The sequence below is a fragment of the Trichoderma breve genome, chromosome 6 (assembly GCF_028502605.1).
Source record: "Trichoderma breve strain T069 chromosome 6, whole genome shotgun sequence".
NCBI lineage: Eukaryota > Fungi > Ascomycota > Sordariomycetes > Hypocreales > Hypocreaceae > Trichoderma > Trichoderma breve.
The window spans coordinates 3,260,638-3,285,335 of NC_079237.1; the positions used below are offsets into that span (position 1 = coordinate 3,260,638).

The following is a 24,698-nucleotide window of genomic DNA, read 5'->3' on the forward strand; positions in this document are numbered from 1 at the left end:
GAGATTTGACAGGTCTTATCTGCCGATATGCGGTGTTTACACCCACTTAGCCTTGCTTCCTTTGTGAAGCCATCGCTATACTACACCTTACAACCAGTAAGTCGTCTTCTCCCCCACCCTTGTCTTTACACCCTACAGGCATCTAAATTGTTAGTTTGGTACTTTTCTATATACGTTTGGCAATTTGATGATGATCAGTACCAAGCTTACAATTTAATGCCTGCGGGGTGTACAGCGTGAATTCTCGTTGCAGGGATTCATAACTCGTAAACGTCCATCGTACATGCTATTCTGCTTTTTTTCTTTAATTATACAAGCGCTTAAGCCGCAGTCTTTGGTTGGGTATTATTGTCTCCCCTTCTCTTCTTCTCCTTCTTCTCCTTGTTGTTCTTCTTCTCCAGCTCCTCTGCCTTGGTGGCCCAGACACTGCGTTCCACATCCCACAGCGGCTGCATCACCTTGCTCACGACGTCGTCAAAGATGGCGCCCTGAGCCTCGTCACTAGCTCGCCGCCGCTGCTTGAGCTTTCCGTGGCCCCAGTAAGGTGTCACGCTGATGTCCTTGCTGTCCTTGTCCTCGCTGTATTTTAGCATCATGTAGTCTGCCCTTGCTCCGCCGACGTAGTTGCCTGAGCCGACGGTGAAGAAGCGTGTCTCTCCGATGGTGAAGCCGCTGACACGGTTGACGCCAATGGTGGTGAAGGACTCAATAGGGACTTGGCGTAGTCCGTCGACCGTTTTCTGTTACCATCTGCGTGAGCCATAGCTAAACAAATGAAGCTGAAAGAAAGTTATCATACGTTAAGAATTCCTCTCGGTGGAGGTGATGCCGGGACCATGACTTGTGTTTCTCGAAGGTCAATGTCCTTTGCAGTCTTGAGCTCCGGAACCTTGTCCTTGAGAATTTCCTCAAACCGTGTCGTCGCAAGCCGTAGCAAAGCCGTAGGCTTGATAATCCCCGTCTACAACCCAATCAGCCTCATCCCTCCCACAATCTTCACCTTTCACTTCAAACATCAAAGCACTCACCCTCTTCTCATCCAAAGCCCTATACACATCCCCCTCCTTCACACTCTCCTCCCTTCTCCTCACAACCTCGCCCTCCCACGCATCCAGCCTCGTCACCAACCCCCCCTGCCCCCCCAACGCAACAACCTCCCTCAGCACATCTCCTATCCGATTCACTTCCCTCACCGAGCACCCCGCAAACACCAGCACGCCCAGGTCATGGTACAAATGTATCGCGCTCTGCTGTAGTGCCTGGGCTGAGACGTTGTTTGCAGGGCCTCCGATGGGGACTTCTGCCAGGCGACGGGGGCGGATGGCGAAGCGGGTGAGCGTGGGGAAGACTTGCAGTGCGGGAGGGAGGCGCGGCATCGTCTTTTTTGTAGGGGAGAATCTGTGATGGGGAGAGGAGGCTTAACTATGCAAGGAGATGATTAATTGAGTGAAATCGGTGGGGGGTTTTTGAGAGAGAGAGGGGGGGATGAGATGGTTGTAAATATCGGATGATGATGAAATGTAGGCTCGCGACGACGGAAAAGGTGGCGTTTGATCAGCCTTGCATGGAGATGAGCTGTGATAGGCTGGAAGAGATCAGACTTGGGATTTTAGCTCCGTTGAGAAAGTGGCGGGGCGGTGATGACATTGTTTCTTTTGAGCTGGAGCTTGAAGGCTTGACCTTTTTGTCTCTATTTTGTTTAGTTGCAGCATGAATCTGGTTTTGAGATAGAAGCCATGATGCGTCCCAATGCTGAGCTGAGGAGGCAGGTCATTGCCATATATAAAGGTGAGCGATATTCCCGTCCGCAACGGCAATTAAATGTTGTATTTCCCGTCAAATTTACCGAGGGTATTCACCATTTCTGAACAAAACGTCACAACAAGCACATCGCGTCGCATCTTCATTTTCACACAAATTCATAAGTAAAGATTAGAAACTGAATAATTCCTATTAGAACTTTTATATCTTGGGCGTGAATATCCCCTCGGATACGGCTACTTCCGCCCCCGTCTACACAAGGCCTTCATGTCTCGTGCCGCAGAACGTGACGAAGACAAGATTCGCGCGGGCATCAAGCAGGCCGAATACGTAAAGAAAGGTAGATACTCTCACCAATTACACACTACCATGATTTATAAAATCGAGAAAGCATTGACAAAATATTTTGTATAGAAATTGAAGCTTTGTAAGATTCTCCTTAACCCCATCTTGACGAAGGATAAGTAGATCCAATATATTATCAAAGAATATGCGCCTCCGCAACCACACCACAAGACAGAATGCCAATCTACAGCACCGCTGCACTCATTTACAAAGAATTCAAAACAAAAAAACCATATACATGCCATCCTCAACTCTTCCAATTGCTAATCAAATCTCCGATGGGGGGTATAATAGGTACTACTTGAAACGATATCGAGCATTGAGAAAACGATATGACAGCGACGCGTGAGTTGAAACGAAAGAACCAATGCAGGGATATGAATATATAGGATATAAGCAGGCATCGCTCCTTGTTTGTTCAAACGGGAATAATGTTGTAAGAATAAAGTAAAGACGCTGCAGGGACGTATATAATATAAAACAAGAGAATCCCTCCTTAAAACTCGCAGCCATAGATGCACATCAAGTGTAGAATCAGAGATGATCCCAAAAAACTCTTTTTTTTCACCGCCAAAAAAACAATGGAAAAAAAGGAGTATGCAAAAAAGAAAAACCTCCAGTCAGAAAATCTTTTCAAGCAAATATTTTGGTGACCTTGGTTCATTCTTTCACGCAGCCACCTTCTTCTTCTTCGCATACCAAGCCCCAAATTCAAGACACTCTCCCAGAGACGTGCCGCTCTCGTCCATCAAATCGTTCATCATCTTGGTCAGCCACATGTCCAACTCGTCTTGGCTCTTCCCGCTGACGTCTCGCAAGATGGGCTCGAGAGCTTGCATCTCCTGCACCTGAGTTAGCAAAGCCGTCTGACGCAGCGCAATCTGCCCCGCCGTCAGCGTCTTCTTGTCCGACTTTGGTGTCGACGCCTCCTTGCCCTTGGACTCGGGCTTGCTGTCGGTGGTGATGACACCGCCGATGCCCTCCTTTTCCCAGCGGAATTCGCTCAGGGGAAGGGCTATTCTTCGGGAACGCACGTCGCCCAAGGTTTCGTATTCCTGCAGCAGGGTTGGGCCAATGACGGTGCAGGGAAGAGGGTTGATGTCGAGCTTCTCCAGCGCTTTCGTCAACCACGAGTTGTATTCGGCAATGTAGTTGTTTGAAGGGACTGAGAGGGGAGTTTGCGGGTTAATGACATAGGCGCCGAGACTGGCGGCGGCAGCCTGCTCCTCTGCATCTTCTGCCGAAACAGTAGATGTGGGAACATGGGGTCGCAGACTTCGAATGACGTGATCCGACTCCCAAATCTCAAACGTTCCACCCGGTCTGACCATGCGAACGCATTCCTCGATAAAGGGCTGCATCATCTTGTTGGTCACGGCATAGCTCACATCCTTGACCATGACCAGGTCATACTCCTCAGAAGGGGTCGGCCAGGGCATCTGGCGCAAGTCGTGCTGGACAAATTTCCACTGCATGTCGGGGCTGGGCTTCATGGCGTCATCCGAGGTGCTGGAGCTGTTGTCGGGGGCCAGCGGCGCAATGTCGATGCCGGTGAAGGACAGGCCGCCATGACCGCGGCTCTTGAAGTAATGGTGGCACATGTTGCTCCAGAAGCCCGACCCGCAGCCAATCTCCAGGACGCGCTGAGGAGGCTTCTTGATCAGGTCCGGCGACAGCACGGGAGCGCCAATCACCTGGATCAGCAGCATCGTTCGCAAGACCTGCCTGTGCAACTCGGTGAGATCCGAGGGCAAGGGGTAGACGAGCGTGTGGTCGTTGAGAAAGGTGCGGCCATTGCGCTGGACAAAGGGCCGCGAGGCGGGCAGGCCGTCGGTGGCCGAAGGGTCGGTCGAGAGGATTGTGCGCGACGAGGCAGGCGTGTGGCCGCTGGCGGACGAGACAGACTCGGCGCGGCTGGTGGGAAAGCCCGTCATTTGTTTGTTGTTGTCCTGTTCTGGCGGCGACTGGACGTTTGCATTTCTACCGGCGGCATCGACGACAGTGGAAGCGCTGCCGCTGAGCCTGGCGCGATGCAGGCGGGAGAAGGTCCTGGAGGCCCTGCTGCCGGTAGAACTGGACTGAGTCGGGGTCGGGGGAGGAGGATGAGATTGAGTATGGGGGAGAGGAGGAGGAGGAGAGAAAGGGTTGGAGCTTGTTGAGGCTGGAGCAGAAGCAGAAGCTGCTGAGCCGGTGGCGCTGGTGCTTGTGCTCTTCTTGGTGTTGGCGCTGGTTGCTGGACTGAGCCGCAAACTGGCGCTGTCTGGCCCCACGGAGGCGCTGGCGGCGGGGCCGAGGGCGCTGGAGCTGGAGCTGGACAGTTGCGAGTGGCTGCTGGAGCTGCGCGAGTGTCGCGCTGGGACAGAGTGCAGAGCGTCCGACGTCGAATTGGGGCGCCGGGCGTGCTGTTTTTCTCGTCGCGCGGCCCTGGCAAAGTTGCTATCGAGGGGCAGCGCGCCGAGAGTGCTGGAGTAGAGGAAGACGGCGCTGTAGTCGGACATGGTGGGCGTCGTCGGTGGGCCCCAGCCCCGGGACCTGGAGGGCTCCAGCGTGTCGCGGTATGGGGGTGTAGCAGGTGTCGATTAATTGAATGAGTGAGCTGGGGGGTAGAGGGACGAGGGCACACAGTGTAGCGAGCACCAGACTGAGGTTGGTTGTGAGCAGTCAGTATCGTACTGTACAGTGCTCAATGGCCGTGCCGCCCCGTTCAATGCCCACACGACTCGATGCCCTGGCAGTTCCGCAATTGTTTCCCCCTGTCTTGCTGCAGTCCAAAGGGGTTTCGCCCGCTGTGGCGCCGGCCAGGGGCAACAGAACAAGAGACGCTGCCGTGTTTGCTGCTTGGCAAAAGGCCGCACAAAGTCCCGGACAACTCGAGCGTCAGGGTTCGGCGCGTGCCCCCCGATTCGAGGCCGTGTTTCGAGTCGTCTGTCTCAACTCGAATTCAGTTTTTTATTGCCCGGACTGCCACTCCCATGCATGCAGGCTCCGCAAACGGCCTTGCCGGGCTGCGACACCGGCCAATCAGCGCCGGCGCGTTGCTTGTCAAGAGGGCTCACCAACGCAGGCGATTCCCTCTAGGGACCCTGAGCCGGTCTTCTAGAACGATTCTGAGACCGCGGGACAAGGGGCTGACGGTTCCGGCGCACAAGCGGAAATGCTGCTCTGCAGGTTTTGCGCCGGTAAGCGCCCGGTAAACAAAACGGGCCAAGTCGACAGGAAGCGAACAGGAGCGTTTATTTTGTCGTGTTAGTGTGCTGTCTTTGTAATGCCCCCCAATCCGTCGGACTGCAGATTGGTCCCTGTCTTTGAAACAAGCCGGTGCGGACACTGTCGCGCTCTCTGTTGTGTTGTGTTGCGTGTGGGATTCGCGGTGCGCGAGTTATTATTACCTGGAGCTCTTTTTGTCTGTGCAGAACGACGCGATCCCAAGGTGGATGCGGACGCAGACGTGCGCAAAAAGCCTGGATTTGGCAGCTGCCCGTTAGTACAATATTGTAACACTCTCGTGCAAGTCCCTGGTGTTCGTCTCTGTTGTGGCTGTGAAGGTGTCGTCGTTGCTCCCTTGTATTTTACTTGGTCTTCCGATTTGCCGCTCTTTGTCCGGGTTCAATGCTCCCTGCCGTTCGCTTCTGTTCGAAATTCCCCGGATTCAGTGGCGTGGTGCTAGTAGCAGTACGAGGATGCCCTCGTGCTATGGCTCCAAGCAGTGCAAGCGCTCGTATGTACTCGTACAGTAGAAACACGTCCTAGAGAAGCAAGCAATGAAGCGAGGTGACGTATCATCCGACAACGGCTGGCGGTTGAAGAATGGTGCCAAAACCAGATGGCACAGGGTACTGTAGAGTGCCTGTTTCAACGTTTCAACTGCTGCAAGTCGTCGGCGCCGCGTCAGATTGCCGTTGTTTTCAGCAACGTTTGATCACACTTCCGTCACAGACAACCAACAGCCAGCATGGACCCCTAGCAGCGCAGCGCGTCGGATTGGCAGCCAAACCGCCTTGACACGGTGAAAGCGAAGCGAAGAAAACAAGACGAGGTGCCAACTGCGCACCGTGGTGTGTGTCTTTGATGCAACGATGCAGCGGCCTCGACGTGACAAGGCCTGTAATGATCGTATTGTTGTCTCTTTTGTTCGGCCCGTGCGATTTCGAGTCGACTTGGGGATGCCGTTTGCTTTAAGCAGCGATTCTGCTACAGTACAAGCAAGGCTGCAGCGCGGGAATTTCTTGGCTCTGACCGACGTCTGTGTGGAGACTCGATTCGTATCTGTGCCATTAGCGAGCCTGCTGCATCTGATCGACGGCGGTCTTCATGCACTTGAGTCAGCGCGGCAGGTGATTTCCATTGAAGGTGAAGACTGCATGTATGCAAAAAGTGACGGGATACAAATAGGGAAGAAGAAGATGAGATGGGATAGAGGTAGGGGAGAGAGGTTGGTTGGCTGGTGGAGGTAGAAGAAGAGGCGGGCTCTGGCTCCAGCCCAGCACGCAACGACGGCGAGGTCAATCAGACGTCACACCGGTCTTTGGTGGCTTGGAGCTCCCTCTCACTCTCACTATCAAACTGGAAGCACAAGCACAAGCACAGCATGAGCAAATCAAAAAGTTCCCCCCGTTACCGCATTGAAATCAATGCAATCTAGCCAAGGCCGGCCCTTCTTATCTCGGCATTTCTTGGGTCTTGCTTCAGCCCATCAGCCAGCCCCGTCCTGTTTCCCGCCACCTTATGCATCTTCCTGGAGCTATATCGATTGCCCAATTTCGCAATCTCACCAAGGTGTGTCTGGACCCTGCTTCTGCCTCTTGCTTCAGCTTGCTTCAGCGTTCCATTCCGTTCTCTTTTTTCTTTCTTTGCTCCGTCGTCTGCTAGCTTTTGCTACTACCTACAGCTAGCTACAACTGCTACAGTAGTCCTGCTGCTAGCCCTTCGATTAGCTGCCAATTGCGTGACATTGTCTGCTGCGACCGCAGCAACCCGCCCGGGATGTGTGGAGCAGCCCTGCGTTTTCCCCGCGTTCATCGAGTCTGTGCTTGTGCTCTCGCTGTCTTTGTTCTTTTGTCTCGCCCGATGGCTCGCAGCATTTTGCGGTAAACGGATTCTCTAATTTGGGGGCCCGTGCAGCAGGCCGCTTCGCTCCTTTGGTTGGCTGCAGCTCTAGTTCAGTTCATCAGAAACTCTTGGCTCTTCCTGGCAGGATCCGCCGTCATCCAAGCGGCTGATTTCAAGCCTCGAGCTGGGCCAATAGCTGGCCAGCAAGGACGGGAACCGATGGAGCTCCAAGCACACGAGCATGCCGTCAGCTGTCGATATAATTTCCTTGCAGGTTGATTTCAGATTAGATGATCTTGGACGTGTTGAACGTAACTACTACTGTATTACTGCTATATCAACAACCCCTCCTCGCTGCTCTCTGCGGGATGAAGAAGTGACGGGGAGAATAGGCAAACCAAGACGCGTACTGCCAAATCCCTGAACTCACACCATTACCGTGCATCAGCAGCTCACCGAGCAAGTGGCCTCGTGACATCTTGGAGCATCTCTCACCGTCGTCGATAAGACCCTCCATGCCCCATCTAACCAACCACAGCCAGCCGCCTGCTATCAGCTGCTTTGACATGTCCATGTCCATATCCATGTCTTTCGGTTGCGATTCTCTCTATCCGACCCGATCAACTCCATCTATCGTGTTCGGACATGTTCCAGGAAAAGGCAGGCCGTTGCGGATGTGTTGCCGATGATCACATGTGCATGCCGGCAAGAGACATTACGGGACTATGCTCCGGCTTGTCTCTCCGATCGAGAGCCAACTCGCTACGCCGCCACCGACTATTTGCGTGCTTGAAATTCCCGATAACAGTGCCTTCACATTGCTTTACATAAAAGTTTCCTTTTGCCAAAAGGACGTGCCCAAGACGCGAGTAGCGAAAAGGAATAAAGTGCTAATCTCGACAAACAAGTCTCGGCACGGACGCCGAATGGGGAATAAGGCCCGCGACAGGTATCCTCATGCCGTCGAAGCTTTCTTGACTGCAGAATCCCATGTGAAATAGGATTTATGCGGTCAAGATTTTGACTAGCATCTGGTTAAAGTTCCGTGAGTCCTAGTAGTCTTGCGCTGGCTGCAACTTTCGTGCAAGAGAAAACAAATTGCGCACTTGGGCGATAAGCTGGCGACGACAAAGGACGTGTGTATCTGGTGCTTGTAACTCCATCAAGCTCTTCCAATACAAGACGGCTTAAATTGAGTTCTGAAAAGGCATGACGTAGATTGCGATTTTAATATTAATCAACATCTTGAACTGTAATCATAGACTGACTAATCTAGTTGTAAGGTGTAAAGCTCTGTACTCCTACTTATATGTTGAGTATTGGATGTCAGATATTGCGTCTATGGGTACGGCCGTAGCGTGTCCCCGGCTATCGCTCCAGAAGTAGCTCCGGTTTGGTCATGCCGATGTGAGATTGTCCGGTAGATAATAAAGTTGCACCCACATCTGGCAAACTATGAGTGCGAACGTCTATTTCAAGATGCTTTGTTCACACTTTTAGATCTGGCCAATGCCTAGACTTGCACACAGGCATCAACACATGATGTAGGTGGTGGTTTGTATTCCATAGCTCAAGGTCGACAAACCTTCTCTCTGTAGAGGAAAAGAACTACGTGGCCTCTTGAACCAAATCACTCTACACTTTACTTTAATTCACAAACGTGGCTTGCAATGACTATAAAGTTGATTCAAAGCCCACCAGATCTTCAACCTGGCATGTAGTTGTTATCGCACTTAAAAACGCCATAGATAAGGTCACGTGACTTTTGCTCTCACTGATTCGGTTCATGCGGAGCAACAGCCGCACGTGATTCGCCTTTCCAGCTTCTCGACGCAGTTTGTCATCGCCAAAAGCACATCGTCAACTCCAAAGCGGCCCGGAATTTCCAACTCTCAATATCGACAGCCACTATTCTTCCGCACAGGTATTAGTTGCATCTTATCTAGTGGTAACATCTCAGTATTGCGCTCGCTCGTTTATTTTTTTCATATTTGTGAGTCGCCCTGGCGGACGTGGCCCCTCCATTTTGCAGTGGGACCCTCACCAATTCCCGCTTTCGTTCGCGTGTCCTGACTTTCAAAGACATTGGCTGACATCTCCCTGTGCAGTCGCCTTTCAGCTCGCGGCAAACCGTTTGCACTTGTTATATCCAGAACCTCAGGATTTTTTTTTCTCGCCCGCCCCCTCTTGTCTCGCCGTTTTCTCAACTCTCCTTGTTCCGATCAGAGCTTTACGCCACCCCCCGAACCCCGCGGTTTGCTACTCCTCACCTCGGCCAGCTTACGACGTAGCCTCGCCCCCGGGATTCAGACGAGCTCAGCTATCCATGGACAATTGAGGTCGGATCCGGCTTCACATCCGCTCGACTGCACCGGCCCATCACAGTTGCATATGCCAGGGCTCCCGTCTCGCCGAACCCATGCGCAAACGCGATAATCCGTCCTGCGTCCCTCGTTTCGAACAGCGCGTCTAGCGGAAAGATTTCTTCCACCCTCTCCCCGACCCGGGCTCTGCTCCAATCACTCTTCAACGCGTACTAGACAACAAATGACATCTGCTCCCGACTGGCTTGCCACGACAGACTCGCCAACCCCCTTCCTCGACCGATATCCCTATAGTCCGGCCTAGGCCTCTCTCAGAACCGCCCATCGGCGCGGTCCTGAAACGCCGCGGCTTCAGAGCCGACCTCTAAAACGTCAAACATAATCTCTGCGGCATGTACTCACAAAGCCACCAGCAGGGACACAATGCCCGGCTGAATGGGGCGGGGCGGGGAATGCCCAATATGCTGTATAATTTCCAGCAGCATGCGCAGCATCAGCACCCCTCCCAGCCCCAGCATCACCAAGGGCTACAGCACGACCATATCCTTCCCAGCGCCAATGGGCTGGGCCATCACTCATCCTTCGCTTCCGGTATCCTCTCAAGCTCTGCCACATTCAACTCTGCCGGCCTCTCAAACGGGCACGCGACCAATGCTAGGGCAGGGCAGGCTCCGCAGAATGAAATGTGGCAAGAACAGTTGCGACTTCACAAGGAGGCAGAGAGGGCGCATGCTGCCATGACTGAACAGCAGCAGCCGCACTATTATGCCAGACTTAAAGCGTCAGAAAACAGGGGCATTGGCGGCCCTCCTCCCTCCAACGGTAAGACCCAGGCGGACAGCGAGAACGATCCGGCAGATATGAGAAGGCCGTTGAATGTGGAGAAGGGCACGAATCGCCAAGATTGGCACAATATGGACATGAGCGGTCAGGGACTGCGAAATCTCGCCTCGGAGCTCTTCCGGTACCATTTCCTAAACGAACTCTACATCGCCTCCAACAAGCTCACTCGTCTCCCCAACGCAATTGGAGAGCTTCGCCAACTCCGACACCTCGATGCTTCTTTCAACCAAATCAGCGAACTCCCCCCGGAATTGGGCATGTGCACTTACCTCAAGCAGCTGCTTCTTTTCAATAACAACCTTCAAGAGTTGCCCTTTGAGCTTGGCTCTCTTCATCAGCTAGAAATGCTCGGCATTGAAGGCAATCCATTAGAACCCAGCATAAAGCAGGAAATAATTGAAAAGGGCACAAAGAGCCTAATCAATGCTTTGATGGAAGGAGCTCCAAGTATGTCGCTGCCCAATCGTCACAAGCTTCCCTTTTGTTCATACTCATTGCTAACTTCTCCTCTTCCCAGTTCCTCTCCCCCCTAGCCCGCGAAAAGAAATCATCATTCAGGAGGACGTGCCCGAATCTCTAGAACGAATCAGGGTCTTTTCATGGAATATTCTCTGCGACAAATATGCGACAACGCAAACGTATGGTTACACGCCCACCGGGGCTTTGAGCTGGGAGTATCGCAAGAACTGCATCCTGGAAGAGCTGCGGATACGAGATGCCGACTTCCTGGCTCTGCAAGAAGTCTCCACCGATGCCTTCAAAGAGGACCTCAGCCCTGAATTGGCGCAGATGGACTACAAGGGTGTACATTGGCCCAAGTCTAGAGCCAAGACAATGTCTGAAAAGGATGCCCAAACTGTTGATGGTTGCGCCGTGTTCTACAAGCAGAGCAAATTTATCCTGCTCGACAAGCAGTTGATTGAATTTGCTACAATTGCCATCAACCGACCTGACATGAAGAACCAGCATGACGTCTTTAACCGCGTGATGCCAAAGGACAACATTGCTGTTATTTGCTTCTTTGAGTCCCGACTGACTGGTGCTCGCATCATCCTGGTCAACGCACATCTAACGTGGGACTCGGCACTAGCAGACGTCAAGCTGATCCAGACGGGTATTCTTATGGAGCATGTGACCAAGTTGGCAGAGAAGTACGCAAGGTGGCCTGCTGTCAAAGACAAGAAGATGATTACATTACCGAGAGGCGAGGACAGTGACGAGCCACCACCACCGCCGCAAGCTGAACCAGGCCCCAGCCAAGAGTACCGATCCAACACTGACATTCCACTCATCGTCTGTGGTGACTTCAACTCAACGAAAGATTCCTCGGTGTGGGAGCTCATGTGTATGGGTCGCGTGCCGCCAGACCATACGGAGCTGACCAGCTTCCACTATGGAAGCTTCACTCGCGACGGTATTGAACATCCTTTCAGCTTACGAGACTCCTATGCACCCATTCAGAACACACCGGACGAGCTTCCCTTTACCAACTACACGCCCGGGTTCGCCGACGTCATCGACTACATTTGGTATTCAGCCAACACCTTGGAAGTTGTCGAGCTGCTGGGCCCTCCCGACCCGACATATATGAAGCGTATCCCAGCTTTCCCCAACTGGCACTTCCCGGCCGATCATATCCAGATCATGTCTGAATTTGTCATCAAGAACCGCAAAGACAAGAAACAAGTGTCAGAATAATTTCCTCATTTTCCCTCTCCTCTTTTTTTCGTCCTCTTTTTGGTTGGCATGGTGGGTGGTGTCGCGTGGATAGAAGGATACAAAGGGTAGGACGAAACCGCTAGTGATTGAACGAATGGAAACCTCTTATGCCTAAAATCTGGATGTAGTTTTGGGTTTTGTAAATGGAGTCTACGGAATCATTTTCTTCACCTCTATCTATCTCTCTCTCTTCCCCTCTTTTTTTCTTTTTTAATTTTGTTGTTTTTCGTGCGGAGTGACAGCGTGGCCCTCGGCCTAGCGGAGGAGGGGATACGGCAAGAAGTGTAGGCGACTGTAACAATGTATGTGTAACAGGGGATTTTGGTGGAAGCGGGGGGAACAGCGGCTCTGTATAGGAATGGTAGGAGTTGATGCGCTTTTTGCACTATTTTATTATTGGCTTGGCCAGTGTACTATGTGAATTCGTTTTGCTTTAGGCTAGGTACTTCTTGTTGAGTGAAAAATGAAGTTTTGAGTCGTTAGTTTAGGGAAATGTTATCCAACATACCAAATTCATTATCCAACACCCTAGCGACTGCGTGGAATTCAAGTATTAGAAAGGGATGCAAAAAGAATATAAATAGAAGCCACCTTTATACTACCATCACTACATTCTGCTGCTATCACTACTTTCTACTACTATTACTACTTTCTGCTACTATCACTACTTTCTACTACTATTACTACCTAGTACTTTCTGCTACTGTTACTACTTTCTGCTACTATTACTACTTTCTACTACTATCACTGCTTTCTACTACTATCACTACTTTCTGCTACTATTACTACTTTCTTTAAGTATTTACTATTATAAATATATTCTTCTAGTATCTAAGATTATTCTTTAGTCCGTATAGCTTTTATGTAAGACATGGGATGCTGGATAATAAAGTTGGGTGGCTGAATAACCGCTCCCTTAGTTTAGGGTAAGACATGTGAAGTGGTGCGGGTGTTGACGTCTGATATGTGAGAATCCGATGATGAGAGGCGTCAACTGTCGGTGAAGACTGAAATTCATGTAAATTGCCGTGAAAATTACTGAGTTGTCCATGACACGTTGTTTCTTTGGCGTTTCACATCACCTTATGAAGGCGGAGAGTTGCGTGAATGATGAGGAATCTGACATTGATATCCGTTTAGTCGGTGAGAGTGAGCTTCATTCACTGTTTGTGATGAGCACTTGTTGGGAAGCAGATTGCTGTCTTGAAAATTATAAAGATGGCTTCTTTCCTCTGGATTTGCTACTCTTCAGTCACTCCTTTTCTTTCCTTTGTTCTACTTATAGATGAAATTATTGATGGTGCTTCGGATAGAGCGATGCGGACTTTTATCGACCGACCCGCGATTACAACTGAGACATGTAAGTGCTCTGACACCAATTGACTTGGTCGCGAACTCATTCAAGTAGCACGATGGAATTCGGCATTACAGAACTGATGCGTTCAAATTGCAAACTCAACTCGAATTTGCGTTGCCCCGATCAAAGAATTGACGGTCAAGTTCAGAGACCGGCCAAACATTTTCCAAGTACACAAAGACTCGAGGGGCCTTTATCCCCAGGTACTTCGAACTTACAACGAAAGTTATCAATTAGTATGTATGAATATCATCATCTTCCTCTCTCATTCTTGTGACTCTAGACATTCTCCCTCCCCATTGCTTGACTATCAATGATGATGGTTGGAGGAGTGATATTGACCTCCTCTTCGCATAGTATGCCAAGTCAGGCCCGCCGGCTCCCCTAGACAGTTCTCCGGTCACCAACGGCCGATGTTATGCTTTGGAAGAATGAGTCCAAGCATCCCACCCTACGAAGACAACAGGACAACAGGACAACATGACAACAGGACAACAGGACAACAGGACAACAGGACAACAGGACAACAGGACAACAGGACAACAGGACAACAGGACAACAGGACAACAGGACAACAGGACAACAGGACAACAGGACAACAGGACAACAGGACAACAGAAGAAGGAGAGAGACTACCTGGCGCAGTTTCCCATCCATCCTTTTCCCACTGAGTGTGTCATTCAGAACTGGCATTTTACACCACCGATCATACTGTTCACGGCAAGCAACCCGTAATAACACCTGGATGAACCATCATCCAGAAACGAGCTAGAATGTAAGCATTTGACTTGGAAGACTTATGTTACAAGAGCGTGCGAGGCTGATTGTCTACAATAGTGGCAAACGCATTTCCATAAAATCTCCTCACTATCAAAAGACACAACATTGAACTTTCAAATACACTGGATCGCAAAGGAGCGACACCTCATCTTACAGATGGGAACAGATGGGAGGTTGAACAAGAACTTCCACGCTCTGGGCTTGTTGAGCATACTCCAGACCATCGTTCATAGTCATGGCGATAAGAACGCCATCCCAAGCAGGTATCAGCCGTCATTACAACCACTGATGTGAGATCGACTTGGGCGACCATCCGCTGTACGATGACCCAAGGCCTTGGGAGGATAGAAGCTTCAATGAGTTGTTGGTCGGCTCGGAAACCGAAACACACCACTTTTAAACGGACAGAGAGACGCGGAAACCGAAAGACCCGTTTCGGATTCAACGAAGGTAAGCGCACATACGCTCTGAACAGAGGAATAGATGGGACTGATAGAAAAATGAAGCACACTGTACACGGCCTATTCAATGCGTGGAAGCTGTCTACCTCAAATCAACCTTCGCGACAAAGCTGGTTGACGCAGTATTGGAAGGAGGAGTGGCTACCGTGGCGACCACGCTTAGCCCAGCCGCTTTCGAAAGACAGAAGAAAGAGGACGAAAGACAGAAGAAAGAGGAACTCGAAGCCCAAAAAGACGAAGGTCAATCCACAGACAATGCCGCTGCAGACGATACCCAGTACAACGATGATTGGGGCACAGAACAAAATGCTGGCAACCCTTGGGGTGGCACCACCAGCGATGATTCTGCTGGTAACCCTTGGAGTGGCACCAGCGAAGCGGTAAATGAGGAGGCAGGTCCAGCCCCAGCCTTTGATGATGATGCAGTCCCAGCCTCAGCCTTTGAAGATGATGAAGGCCCAGCCTTTACACCCAACGATCAGGGAGCCGCTGGCCAAACCTGGAAACAGTTGCGAGAACAGATGCACGCCGCAGCCAACGCTCCCGAAAACATGTACTCGACTGCTCGGACCCCTCGTCGACTACTTCCGTCACTGCGAATCTGAAGAGCACACCAACGACGAGCGGCGACGAGAATCAGATGAATGAGCCCAAGGCGACGACGCCACGATAGAAGACGATTTCCACGGAACAATAGTGACAACAGGGACGTGACACGGACGGATTCTCACAATTGGTGCCGCGCACTAACAACTTACCTTTTCGACCCGAGCATGTCGACCATGTTTCGGATAAACCCAACCTCAGTCAGACTACCAACATCCTTCCCGTAAGTTTGATCATATCCAATTACTCAGGCACGAAGTCTTTCTCTAATCTAATTGAGCAGTGGATTATTGTTGGTGCTTAACCTGTACACTGCCAAAGCCAACGACGCATGTCATCCAACGCCTTCACAGTAGTCTGACGTATTGAGCAGACACAGAGATGAACTACGGTGGCACGAGTCACCACTCCGCGGAACTACGAAGAGGAATTTGGTCAATCCAGAGCCGAAGAGGATCGTCGAAATACGACAATTGAGAATCATTTTCTGGCAACTTACGCCTTGAGTGAAATCTCACTGGATCTGCATAATGCGTACGACAGAACACGGAAGGCTGCTCGCCAGAACATAAGCCGTTCTTTACACCATGCAGCACTCGAATACCTGATGCTCAATAACGATGCGCCACGCTACGAGGATCTTGTCGAGCAATTAGGCAGAATCGAACGTGGCGAGAAGCTAGACTGCGGCTCCCAATCGCTGGTCAGAACGGGGATCAAGCTTTTGTACGGAGATTTCTTGGAAGACTTCCGATACTTCTTTTACACTGGAAAGAGATTTTGTAGTTGCATGAGCATATGCAGCGCTGAACATGTGAAGTCTGCAATGCATTCTGGCCATGAACATCCTAGCGAATCCGCAGGAGAGCACCCGCAATATTTTCCCTCGCTGAAGGGATTCCGACGAGATCGGAGCTATGGCCGAGATTTCCTTCGGGAATTACCCCTTCGATTCGCGAAGGGATGATGATCACACAAAACCTCGAGGTCGAATCAACCTTCACCTCCATCCCCAACTTTGCGGATTTGTACTCATTATTCCACCATGACAATATATTCCAATTTATTCGGATTTACACAGAAACACGCCCCTTTGCCAATTTCGGTTCTATCAAGATCAGACAACAGATGTCATCACAATAGTTGACATATAATGAGTGAACAACAAGGCGCTTGCTCCGCCTATACTTGGTATGTGCTGCTTCGAATTCTGTTATCTTTCGACAAGAGGACAATGAACCTCTTTGTCGTACGGCTTGGATAATTCCTTATAAGGCCTTTCTGTCCGAGACCTCTTTTTGCTAACGCTCGCTTCTGGAGCTAGATTTCCTCAATCACTGTTTGCGAAATATTTCCACGATGGTTCTCACATACAAGCGTCTGCCCGCCTATCAGGCGTATCTCAATCAACCGGCGAACGTTCGCTTGGACCGCCTGATGTCGGAGTTGATACACAACGAGGTGGGAAATAGATCTAAAATAAAATGGTACTATTACGGACTCAATTTCATAGGAAGGTGAACCCATCATCATGCCCGGCGAGCGGTAGTGACGGCATCCCAACACTGGATGCTATATCACTAGCGACATACACCATTATGATGCTAGAACAAGAAGAGAGATTAAAATCTCGGCGGCAGACCAAATCATACTTCTGTAGCATATTCGACTCTACTTTCCTCGGGCTATGTCCGACTCCAACTTCCCTCCAGGAGATGCATACTACACCAATTCGACACAACTGGTGTTGCGTAGTATTTTACCTCCACAGCACCCAGCTTCATCACAGTCGACAAGGAGCTCCCAGTCACGCCCGAATTCGCAGGCTACGAGAACTAAGAGAGGACGATCGCAAAGATCAGCAACAGCTTCTTCTACGGCGATGCTGGCCGCATTAGAGACCTAGACGGAGAACGGATCAAGGCAGAGGAAGTCATTGATATCATCTCAACTACATACCCAACCCGGTGTTTCAGGAGCTGGATGACCTAACCGGCCCGTGAGGAGTGGTCACATTGAGTTGGAAGGGGCGGGAATGCGATTTTTGAAGGAACTGGCACGATTGACGGCGGCATGAAAGTTGTATCAATGAGACGAAGCTGAAGGGAGGATATTCGACATCAACCGGACGGACGTGGCGAGCCACCAGTGAAGGTATACATCTTCCATGAGAGAAAGCAACGACGAGGATAGCATCAGTCAGGGTATGGGCGCTGGGCAGTGGATGGGCTAGAGTGTGGTATCAAGAGTAAGGTACACGTACCTAGATACGATCTGTAATTTACAATATGCCAGGGAGATGGCGTCGATATTGATGAACATGTTTTAATACTGCCATTTCTCCCCCTCATAGTCCTGAGAACTCTATCCCCATCTGTCGACTGTTGGCTCTATTAACGGAGGGGGTGATACTGACCATAGGTAGGCTATGATGATTCAGCTCTCTATTTTCCGCGAAGCGGCTGTTCGACTCCTTCATGTCGTGAATACAGCCTTAGTATGCCCAAGTTCTCTTCATCTTTTGTTACTTTCATTGCTACAGCACTTGGACACTCCCTAATGTTAGATATGCGGTGACTTTGAAGGCCCAGAGTAATGCTCAGCCAACCCTTGAGTGCCTAGAAATGCGTGTTTGTAGCTCCTCCAGTGAATTGTTCCTCTGTTCAACTGGCACTGGTGGACAGCTGCCCACACGCACACGCGCATCTACGCGTCTCGGCCCTTGGATTTTCCCTTGCCAACCACAAGTTCACGCGAGGCCCGCGGTATTTCTCTCTGCTATTCTTTGCACAATGTTTTGTTTTTCTTCTTCATCCAGCATTTCTCTCTCTCGTGCAATACTTATTCAACCCTGACCACAAAGAATCGTGCAATACCTATCATTTCCACATCTTTTGCTTCTTTCTTTACAATCTCACCTCTTCATACATGCCCATCTAACGAAGCCCGCCTTCTTGTCCATCCTGATGGCTTCATCGTTGCAGCAGCCACCCCCAAACCTCGAGTATGGAGGCAACAAGTACTCCCAACTTTCCAGCAGGCAACAGTCCATCATCTACGATGAGTTGTTGAAGAAATGCCATCCGCTCCAAGTTCTCCGGGCGGAGCTTCATGTCCTTGAGAATGAAGGACGACCCGTCGGCGTTCCGAACAAGCCAAAGCTTAAGCTAAAACAGTTTGTAGCAGCTCCCAATGGACAAACTTCGACTGGAGCACGAAGAGCTATTTCCATCGGCTGTGAATGGGGGGAAGCTGAAAATCATCGAAGCGAATTGCTGGCTATTTGTGCCATCGACGTTCTTACTGGCGAAACGTTGATCGAATCCCTCGTTGCGCCATCACGGCCAATATGGGATTGGCGTACTAAGCATCATGGTATCTCCCCCCAAAAGATTGATGCCGCAGTGCAGGAGAAACAGTGCCTTCGTGGTTGGACACAAGCACGAGAGAAGCTTTTTGAGCACCTTGATCGGAAGACTATCCTCGTCGGGTATGAAACTGGCATCGACTTGAGGTTGCTGCGCTTGTTTCACACAACAATTGTCGACTCACAGATACTGGGAATATCTGCCATCTTCGGCCAAGAAGGGGGAAAGAAACCATCCCCAGAATGCCTAATGTTTAGGATTTGCAGGGATTTTCTTGGTATGCCAATCCAACAGAATGCTTTTTACGACAGTGGCACCGACAAAGTCTTTGAGAAGGCACTGGTATCGAGAGAGATTGCATTGCAATGTATCCAGCGGCCTAATATCTTTAAAAAATGGGGGAATAAATGGAAAACTGAGTTGAAGAAAGTTCCTAAAGTCAAGAATGCAAGTCCAGAAAAGAAAGCGGGTCAAGGAAAGAAAGCAGGTCAAGACAAGAATAATGCGAAAACAGCGAAGACGCAAAATAAGGCAAAAGAGACGGGCGCTCCGGATGCCCATCCTAATGTCGAGACAACCTCCGGTCCCATCTCGGACAAGAGCCAAGCTGCAGGCACATTCAGCCAGGGATATGAGGCCGGGTACCTGGCCGCATACCAGGCCGCCTACCAAGCTGCCTTCCAGAGTGGCTTTCAAACGGGTTACGAGAAATGCCTCGAAAAAGTAAATTCGCAAGAGAATCAAGCAATGACCAACAAGCTCCACCAGTCTCAAAATGCATACGAACACACTCATCAGGAATCGACCCAGCATACGGATGGGGAAGACATTTTTGACGACCACAGCGGGGTACTGAGCCAGGATGAGAGTTATGATAACGATTGGGCACCGGCATAGAAATCTGGAAGCCTTCTTGCTCGACTAATGGAGGATGAGAAGATTAGGGCCATGTCTGAGATTGCAAATGGATTCAAAACTATGACAGTGGCGGACGAAATTGCAGAAAGCGATACGACTCTCGAAGAGGCAATTCGGGCGGCATGCCCACAAGAAGAGGAGAAAAAGAGATGACGAGAGAGGGACAGCTCGTGTACAACCTTGGTTGAGGGCTTAGGATCGCTGAAGAGGATTTCCAGGCATGAATCATCTCAGCAGCAGAATGAAGATGCGCTGCCGTGGGAGAATATTATGGACATGTAGTTGGACGCATATTTCTGGTGGATTGTGGGACATGACTGTGTTCTGTGCCTAATCTTTTCAAGCTTTGGCTTTTTTCTGGTCTTTTAATCTGGTTTGGTGGTATTGATGGAGTAGCAGCAAACATGCAGCATCTAGATAGATAGATATGTGCTGTGATGGCTTTGGAGAGGGTCCTCTTGTTACATGTATGCAGAGGTTTATAATCCATGACTACCTAGGTAATTAGGGAGCGATGAATGGAAATAAAGTGGACGCTGATCCCGATATTGTGCCTGATGATAGCGATACATCTTTTAAACTAAACATTGAATCAGACACACTGCCATATGTCGATGATGTCTCTGCTCGGTGAGAGTGTCCCAGATGGAGTGCCCCATTTGATCAAGTGGCTACACAGGTACTCTCCCTATATACCAGGTACGATGGCCGTTTGCAGTGCTTCCTCTACCTTGCGAGTTGTTCTTGATTAGGCAGATTGAAGTCCCTAGGTGTTTATAGAGTTATTTCCCAGCAAGAACTACCTCTACCTTGCGCCTGAGCAAACATGAGCTGAACGCATTAAGTAGCCTATAAACATCAAACGCCAAACGCCAACTTTTGAGCCTCAACCTCGATCAAACACACATATCACGCATTCGTTACCGCTCCCTGTGATTCTCGCGCGAACACAGCCAGCATCGATACTGAGTATTACTATTATGGAACTTACGCCTGTCGTTTACGAAAGCAATCCTAAAGACAAGCGATGCCGCTTCTGGCCGACGAACCCGAGCCCTTGCCGACGCCTCCTGGCTCTCCATTGCCATGGGCCGGCAAATACGAGGCCTCCCTCCAATGTATGCCGCCTGAGATTATCATGAGAATCATGGGGTTTACGAACTCGAGGTTTGAGCTCATCAACCTCGCACTGAGCTCGCCGTATCTTTTCGCCGTGATGAAGATGCACGAGGTTCAGATCCTCAAGGCGATGGCGCGCAATTTACTTGGGCCTTCCAACCTGGACATTTGCCTCTTAACCATGGGGGTACTAAAGGTCGCTCAGAGTGGAGAGAAGGTCTGGCAGTGTCTGTATGCTCTCTCACAGCGCCCAACGGTGGACACGATACGCGATCTCAAGACGCTCCGTAACATGGTGGACTTGACGGCGTATATCAACACCATGGTGACAATCTACACGTATCCACAGCAGCCAGATCCCTTTTGGAGACACGCCTTGCGCAAGTACGCCAACCGATGGCCCGACGGCTGCGTCCCTGACGGCAACGTCTCCATCGACCCGTCGACAAGAGAAGAGTTGCAACTGGTGGCTGCGCGCCTCTGGAACGTGCGAGACGCGGCTTTCGGAAATCATCACAGCGCGCCACCCAGAATAAACCATTCAAAAGAGCTCATGACGCTGTACCAGCGAGAGATGTTTTGCGCGGAGCTGAAGCTGCGGTGTGACCTGGTGTCAGAGGCGGGATATGACATTCCTGAGTGGATGCACGAAGAAATGCCCGGCGACGGAGTACAGAGCTTCCTCGAGCTGCTCTAGTGCTGCAGCGTACACGCGATGGCCCAGTGTTGGAACCGTGACGACGGCGAGGTGTGGACAGAGATGAATCAGTCGTCTTGGGCCGAGGGCCGAGCTCTGGGAATTCGGTTTTATATTGCCATTGCGATATATATGCCATACTATGCTCATCGGGAAACCGTTGTTGAGCTTTGCCACGCTATACGGAGCCAAATATGGCCTTATTGGCATCCAGAGGAATCCACCGGGGCCCCAATCGAATGGTTCTTTGAGTTTCAGGAGGCTGCGTGGGATGGCTTGTGGGAGCACGCTTACGAGTATTGCCGGCAACTCGACAATGGGCTCGTGGATGACATTGGCGGAGGAACGGAATACTTTTGAGGCGGTCGTTTTGGTTCTTTAGAACATTTGGAATAGCGATAGAGCGATATTTTGCAAATTGGCTGCTGAAGCAGCGAATAATAATAGATGATCTATGATATTCTTGATCATGAAGCGCTAATGCTGTGGCATATCTCTGAGGCCATGATGTCTGACGTTTCTGTCGCTCCTTTACCTTTAACCAACCGATATGAAAGTGAAATGAAAATAAATGAAATGCATATCCGTGACGTTAAGATCTCTGTCCTGGCTTGACATCACTCTTGGCTCTTGGCCTTGGCAATCTGCCGCCGTTTATCTGGATGGGACTTTTGCCGCTGATGCTCTTGTCATCAAAAGTGACATGTTTGCCGGTTGCAGGAGGTTTGTCAATTGACACCCGCCTGGGGATACGGCTGATGTAACCGCTTTTACTTGTAGGAGAAGCAATCTTTGGAGGAGCAGCCGGAGGTGCATTTTCAGCATCAGCAGTGCTCTTTTTACTCTCCGCAGAAGCACTGCTCTTCACAGCAGAAACAGTCGCAGCAGCAGGAATATTGGTAATATTGCGGACTCCGACGCTCTTCATCCTCACCCCCGCCCTGCCTTTCGCCTCCCTTACCACACCGATGCGACACCCGGTTCTACGGCGGCACGTCGACTGGCAGACGAACTTGAGGCCCGGGCGCCACGGCACGACGACGATGGAGCCGCGGTATTCGGAGCCGATGGAGCCGACGAGGCGGTCGGTGGCGGACTCGTAAAAGGTGACTGCGCTAGGGGAGGATGCGTCGATTTGGATGGCGAGGGCGAGGGTGTCGGGGGGAGGTCTTGTGGGTTGGTTGGGGGGGTAGATGGACCATTCTGGGGGGAGGCATTTCTTGCGAGTCTGGAGGGAAATGATTGTTAGTTTGAATGGAGGATTTGGAGGGAGATTGACAAGGGGATGTACTTCTTTTTGGCATTTGAGGAGGAGGTTTTCTGTGGATGTTGAGGTTGCTGGTTTGGGGGGTGGCATTGTGAGGGTTTTGGATATGGGGGATTCTGGGTATGAAGATGGGTGTTGTGGTGTTTAGTGTTGATGATGGATGAAGAGAGCGTTGTGTTTGTCTTAATGTTGAGAGTATAAGGTGTAAGATGGCGAGTTGGGTATCAATTATACATGTGCCTAATTTCATGTTGGTATCCCGACGTGCAGCAATTAATTGAGTATCACACTATGAATGAGTACATATTGGCTGTGCATGATAGCTGCACGAGCATGTACGATGCGTTGTCAGTAATGCGGACTCTGAGTTTGTGTAAGTAGCTGCATGTAAGCCATTGAGACTTATGATGCATTACCATTACCCCATTTCTGTATTTCCCATGCCGCCCGTTACAAGCCCAGATGCATGTATGTATTTGATCATCAGATTCTACTGCCATGTGATTCTGGCAATTCATGTGAAAGCTTAGATACCAACAATACCGTGATCTTGCAAGTAAATCCGGTTGTTGACGTGGCACTTTAATGCTGCGTCGCAACCCACCGACTCGCCTCACATTTGTCTTGCTTGTCTTCTGAGGGGGACCCAAGTGGCACGTTGTGAGTGGCCCGATTGGGATGCGTGACTTTCGTATGCAGCCATTTCATATCCTCCAACTCATTCTATATACCTCAAATTGACTATAGCTATAATAGCGGTTACTATAAACATATAAATATAGTAGTAGCTACTAAAACAATATAAATATAATAGCAGCTACTACAGAAATATAGATATAATAGCAGATGCTATAGAAATATAGATATTATAATAGATACTGAAGAAATATAGATACAGTAGTAAATATTATAGAAGTATAAATATAATAGTAGATACTTATAAAAATTGGCGTATAATTTAACGCACGGGTGTTTGAGACCTTCTAGGTCTCGGTTTTTCTGTTCTTTGCTTGAGCCCCTAGTCCACAGCTCCGTTATTACATGTATCAATACCGACATAAATGAAATGAGCAGCTGGGAACAAAAGAAGAAAAAAAAACCAATAACAGAGCGATTAAATATTTCACATAGACACCTACGTGATGTGATTGCAACCGCTAGATCGCGCACTGCATCAAATGGCCACGGCCAACGAGCGCCGCAACGAGAGCGTCAGTCTCTGCATTTATCCAGGCACCACAGGGACTCGCTGCCGAATGATTGGTTGTTTCACAGCGAGGGCAAAAGAAGTTGATACACTCAGGATTTGCACAAGTCCCATCATGCTTTGCAAAAAAATTGCACTCTCGCTCACCGCGGCAGGGATGTCGGCGACGCCAATTTTCATCGACTGTATTAAACGCAGCGACAATAGGCTCACAGCGATTTGGGTTGGGTAAATTGGTGAATGTGACAAGGAAATCATTGCAGTCTCGTGAAACGCTTCTCAATGGACGTTCGTAGAAGGCTTGTGCCATGCATTCATGGCATATAGCGTGTGTTGTATGCGTTGGGCATACCGCAGCGATGTGCACAGGGACGGTTTCTTGATGAATCTCACAGAAAGGAAATTGTTGTTCCACAAGCTCTTTCAAACTAGATAACATTCTGAAAGACAAAGACTTTTGACTTACGCGTAGCACATTCTCTGACTCTCGATGTTCCTATACATCGACACTGGAAGACTATGTAGTGATGATTAGTGGGTTGCCTGGTAGGATTTGGGGGGGATTAAACTCACAAGTTGCTGCACAACGAGAAGAAGATGTTGGCGTGCTTTAGTAAGATGCTCCATATTGTGTTATGAGCAGTGACAAACAGGTATCGAGTGCGTGCAGCGACAAAGAACAGGTATTGAGTGCGTGCAATGACTAGGACGATGCTATCACGGAGTTTGGAAAAGAAAGAAAAGAAGATAAAACATCAGGCTTCACAAAAAGAAATGAAATAGTCATAACGGGAGATACTAGAAATAGGTGCTAGGTAGGTAGGAATACAGGTACTACAGTAACATACATGTATACTAGAACAGCATAGCGATAGTA

General features: G+C 49.9%; 7 protein-coding genes across 7 annotated transcripts; 4 read left to right on the forward strand and 3 right to left on the reverse strand.

The window, feature by feature from the left end:
• Nucleotides 1-320: 320 nt before the first annotated feature.
• Nucleotides 321-1,376, reverse strand: T069G_09897 (uncharacterized protein; the record flags this gene model as incomplete). Its single annotated transcript, XM_056177107.1, has 3 exons — nt 321-740; nt 800-961; nt 1,029-1,376. 3 exons carry the CDS (start codon nt 1,374-1,376, stop codon nt 321-323), a joined length of 930 nt encoding a protein of 309 aa, XP_056025585.1.
• Nucleotides 1,377-2,774: 1,398 nt separating this feature from the next.
• T069G_09898 (methyltransferase domain-containing protein) lies at nt 2,775-4,604 on the reverse strand (the record flags this gene model as incomplete). Its single annotated transcript, XM_056177108.1, has 1 exon — nt 2,775-4,604. One exon carries the CDS (start codon nt 4,602-4,604, stop codon nt 2,775-2,777), a length of 1,830 nt encoding a protein of 609 aa, XP_056025586.1.
• A 5,336-nt stretch (nt 4,605-9,940) lies between these two features.
• On the forward strand, nt 9,941-12,020 carry T069G_09899 (endonuclease/Exonuclease/phosphatase family domain-containing protein; the record flags this gene model as incomplete). Its single annotated transcript, XM_056177109.1, has 2 exons — nt 9,941-10,769; nt 10,840-12,020. The coding sequence occupies 2 exons, from the start codon at nt 9,941-9,943 to the stop codon at nt 12,018-12,020; spliced, it is 2,010 nt and encodes a 669-aa protein (XP_056025587.1).
• Nucleotides 12,021-14,534: 2,514 nt separating this feature from the next.
• On the forward strand, nt 14,535-15,244 carry T069G_09900 (uncharacterized protein; the record flags this gene model as incomplete). The annotated part of the gene is made up of 2 exons (XM_056177110.1): nt 14,535-14,628; nt 14,685-15,244. The coding sequence occupies 2 exons, from the start codon at nt 14,535-14,537 to the stop codon at nt 15,242-15,244; spliced, it is 654 nt and encodes a 217-aa protein (XP_056025588.1).
• Nucleotides 15,245-18,211: 2,967 nt separating this feature from the next.
• T069G_09901 (exonuclease domain-containing protein) lies at nt 18,212-19,510 on the forward strand (the record flags this gene model as incomplete). The annotated part of the gene is made up of 1 exon (XM_056177111.1): nt 18,212-19,510. The coding sequence occupies one exon, from the start codon at nt 18,212-18,214 to the stop codon at nt 19,508-19,510; it is 1,299 nt and encodes a 432-aa protein (XP_056025589.1).
• Nucleotides 19,511-20,558: 1,048 nt separating this feature from the next.
• On the forward strand, nt 20,559-21,347 carry T069G_09902 (uncharacterized protein; the record flags this gene model as incomplete). Its single annotated transcript, XM_056177112.1, has 1 exon — nt 20,559-21,347. One exon carries the CDS (start codon nt 20,559-20,561, stop codon nt 21,345-21,347), a length of 789 nt encoding a protein of 262 aa, XP_056025590.1.
• Nucleotides 21,348-21,939: 592 nt separating this feature from the next.
• On the reverse strand, nt 21,940-22,704 carry T069G_09903 (uncharacterized protein; the record flags this gene model as incomplete). The annotated part of the gene is made up of 2 exons (XM_056177113.1): nt 21,940-22,575; nt 22,639-22,704. The coding sequence occupies 2 exons, from the start codon at nt 22,702-22,704 to the stop codon at nt 21,940-21,942; spliced, it is 702 nt and encodes a 233-aa protein (XP_056025591.1).
• Nucleotides 22,705-24,698: the final 1,994 nt, after the last annotated feature.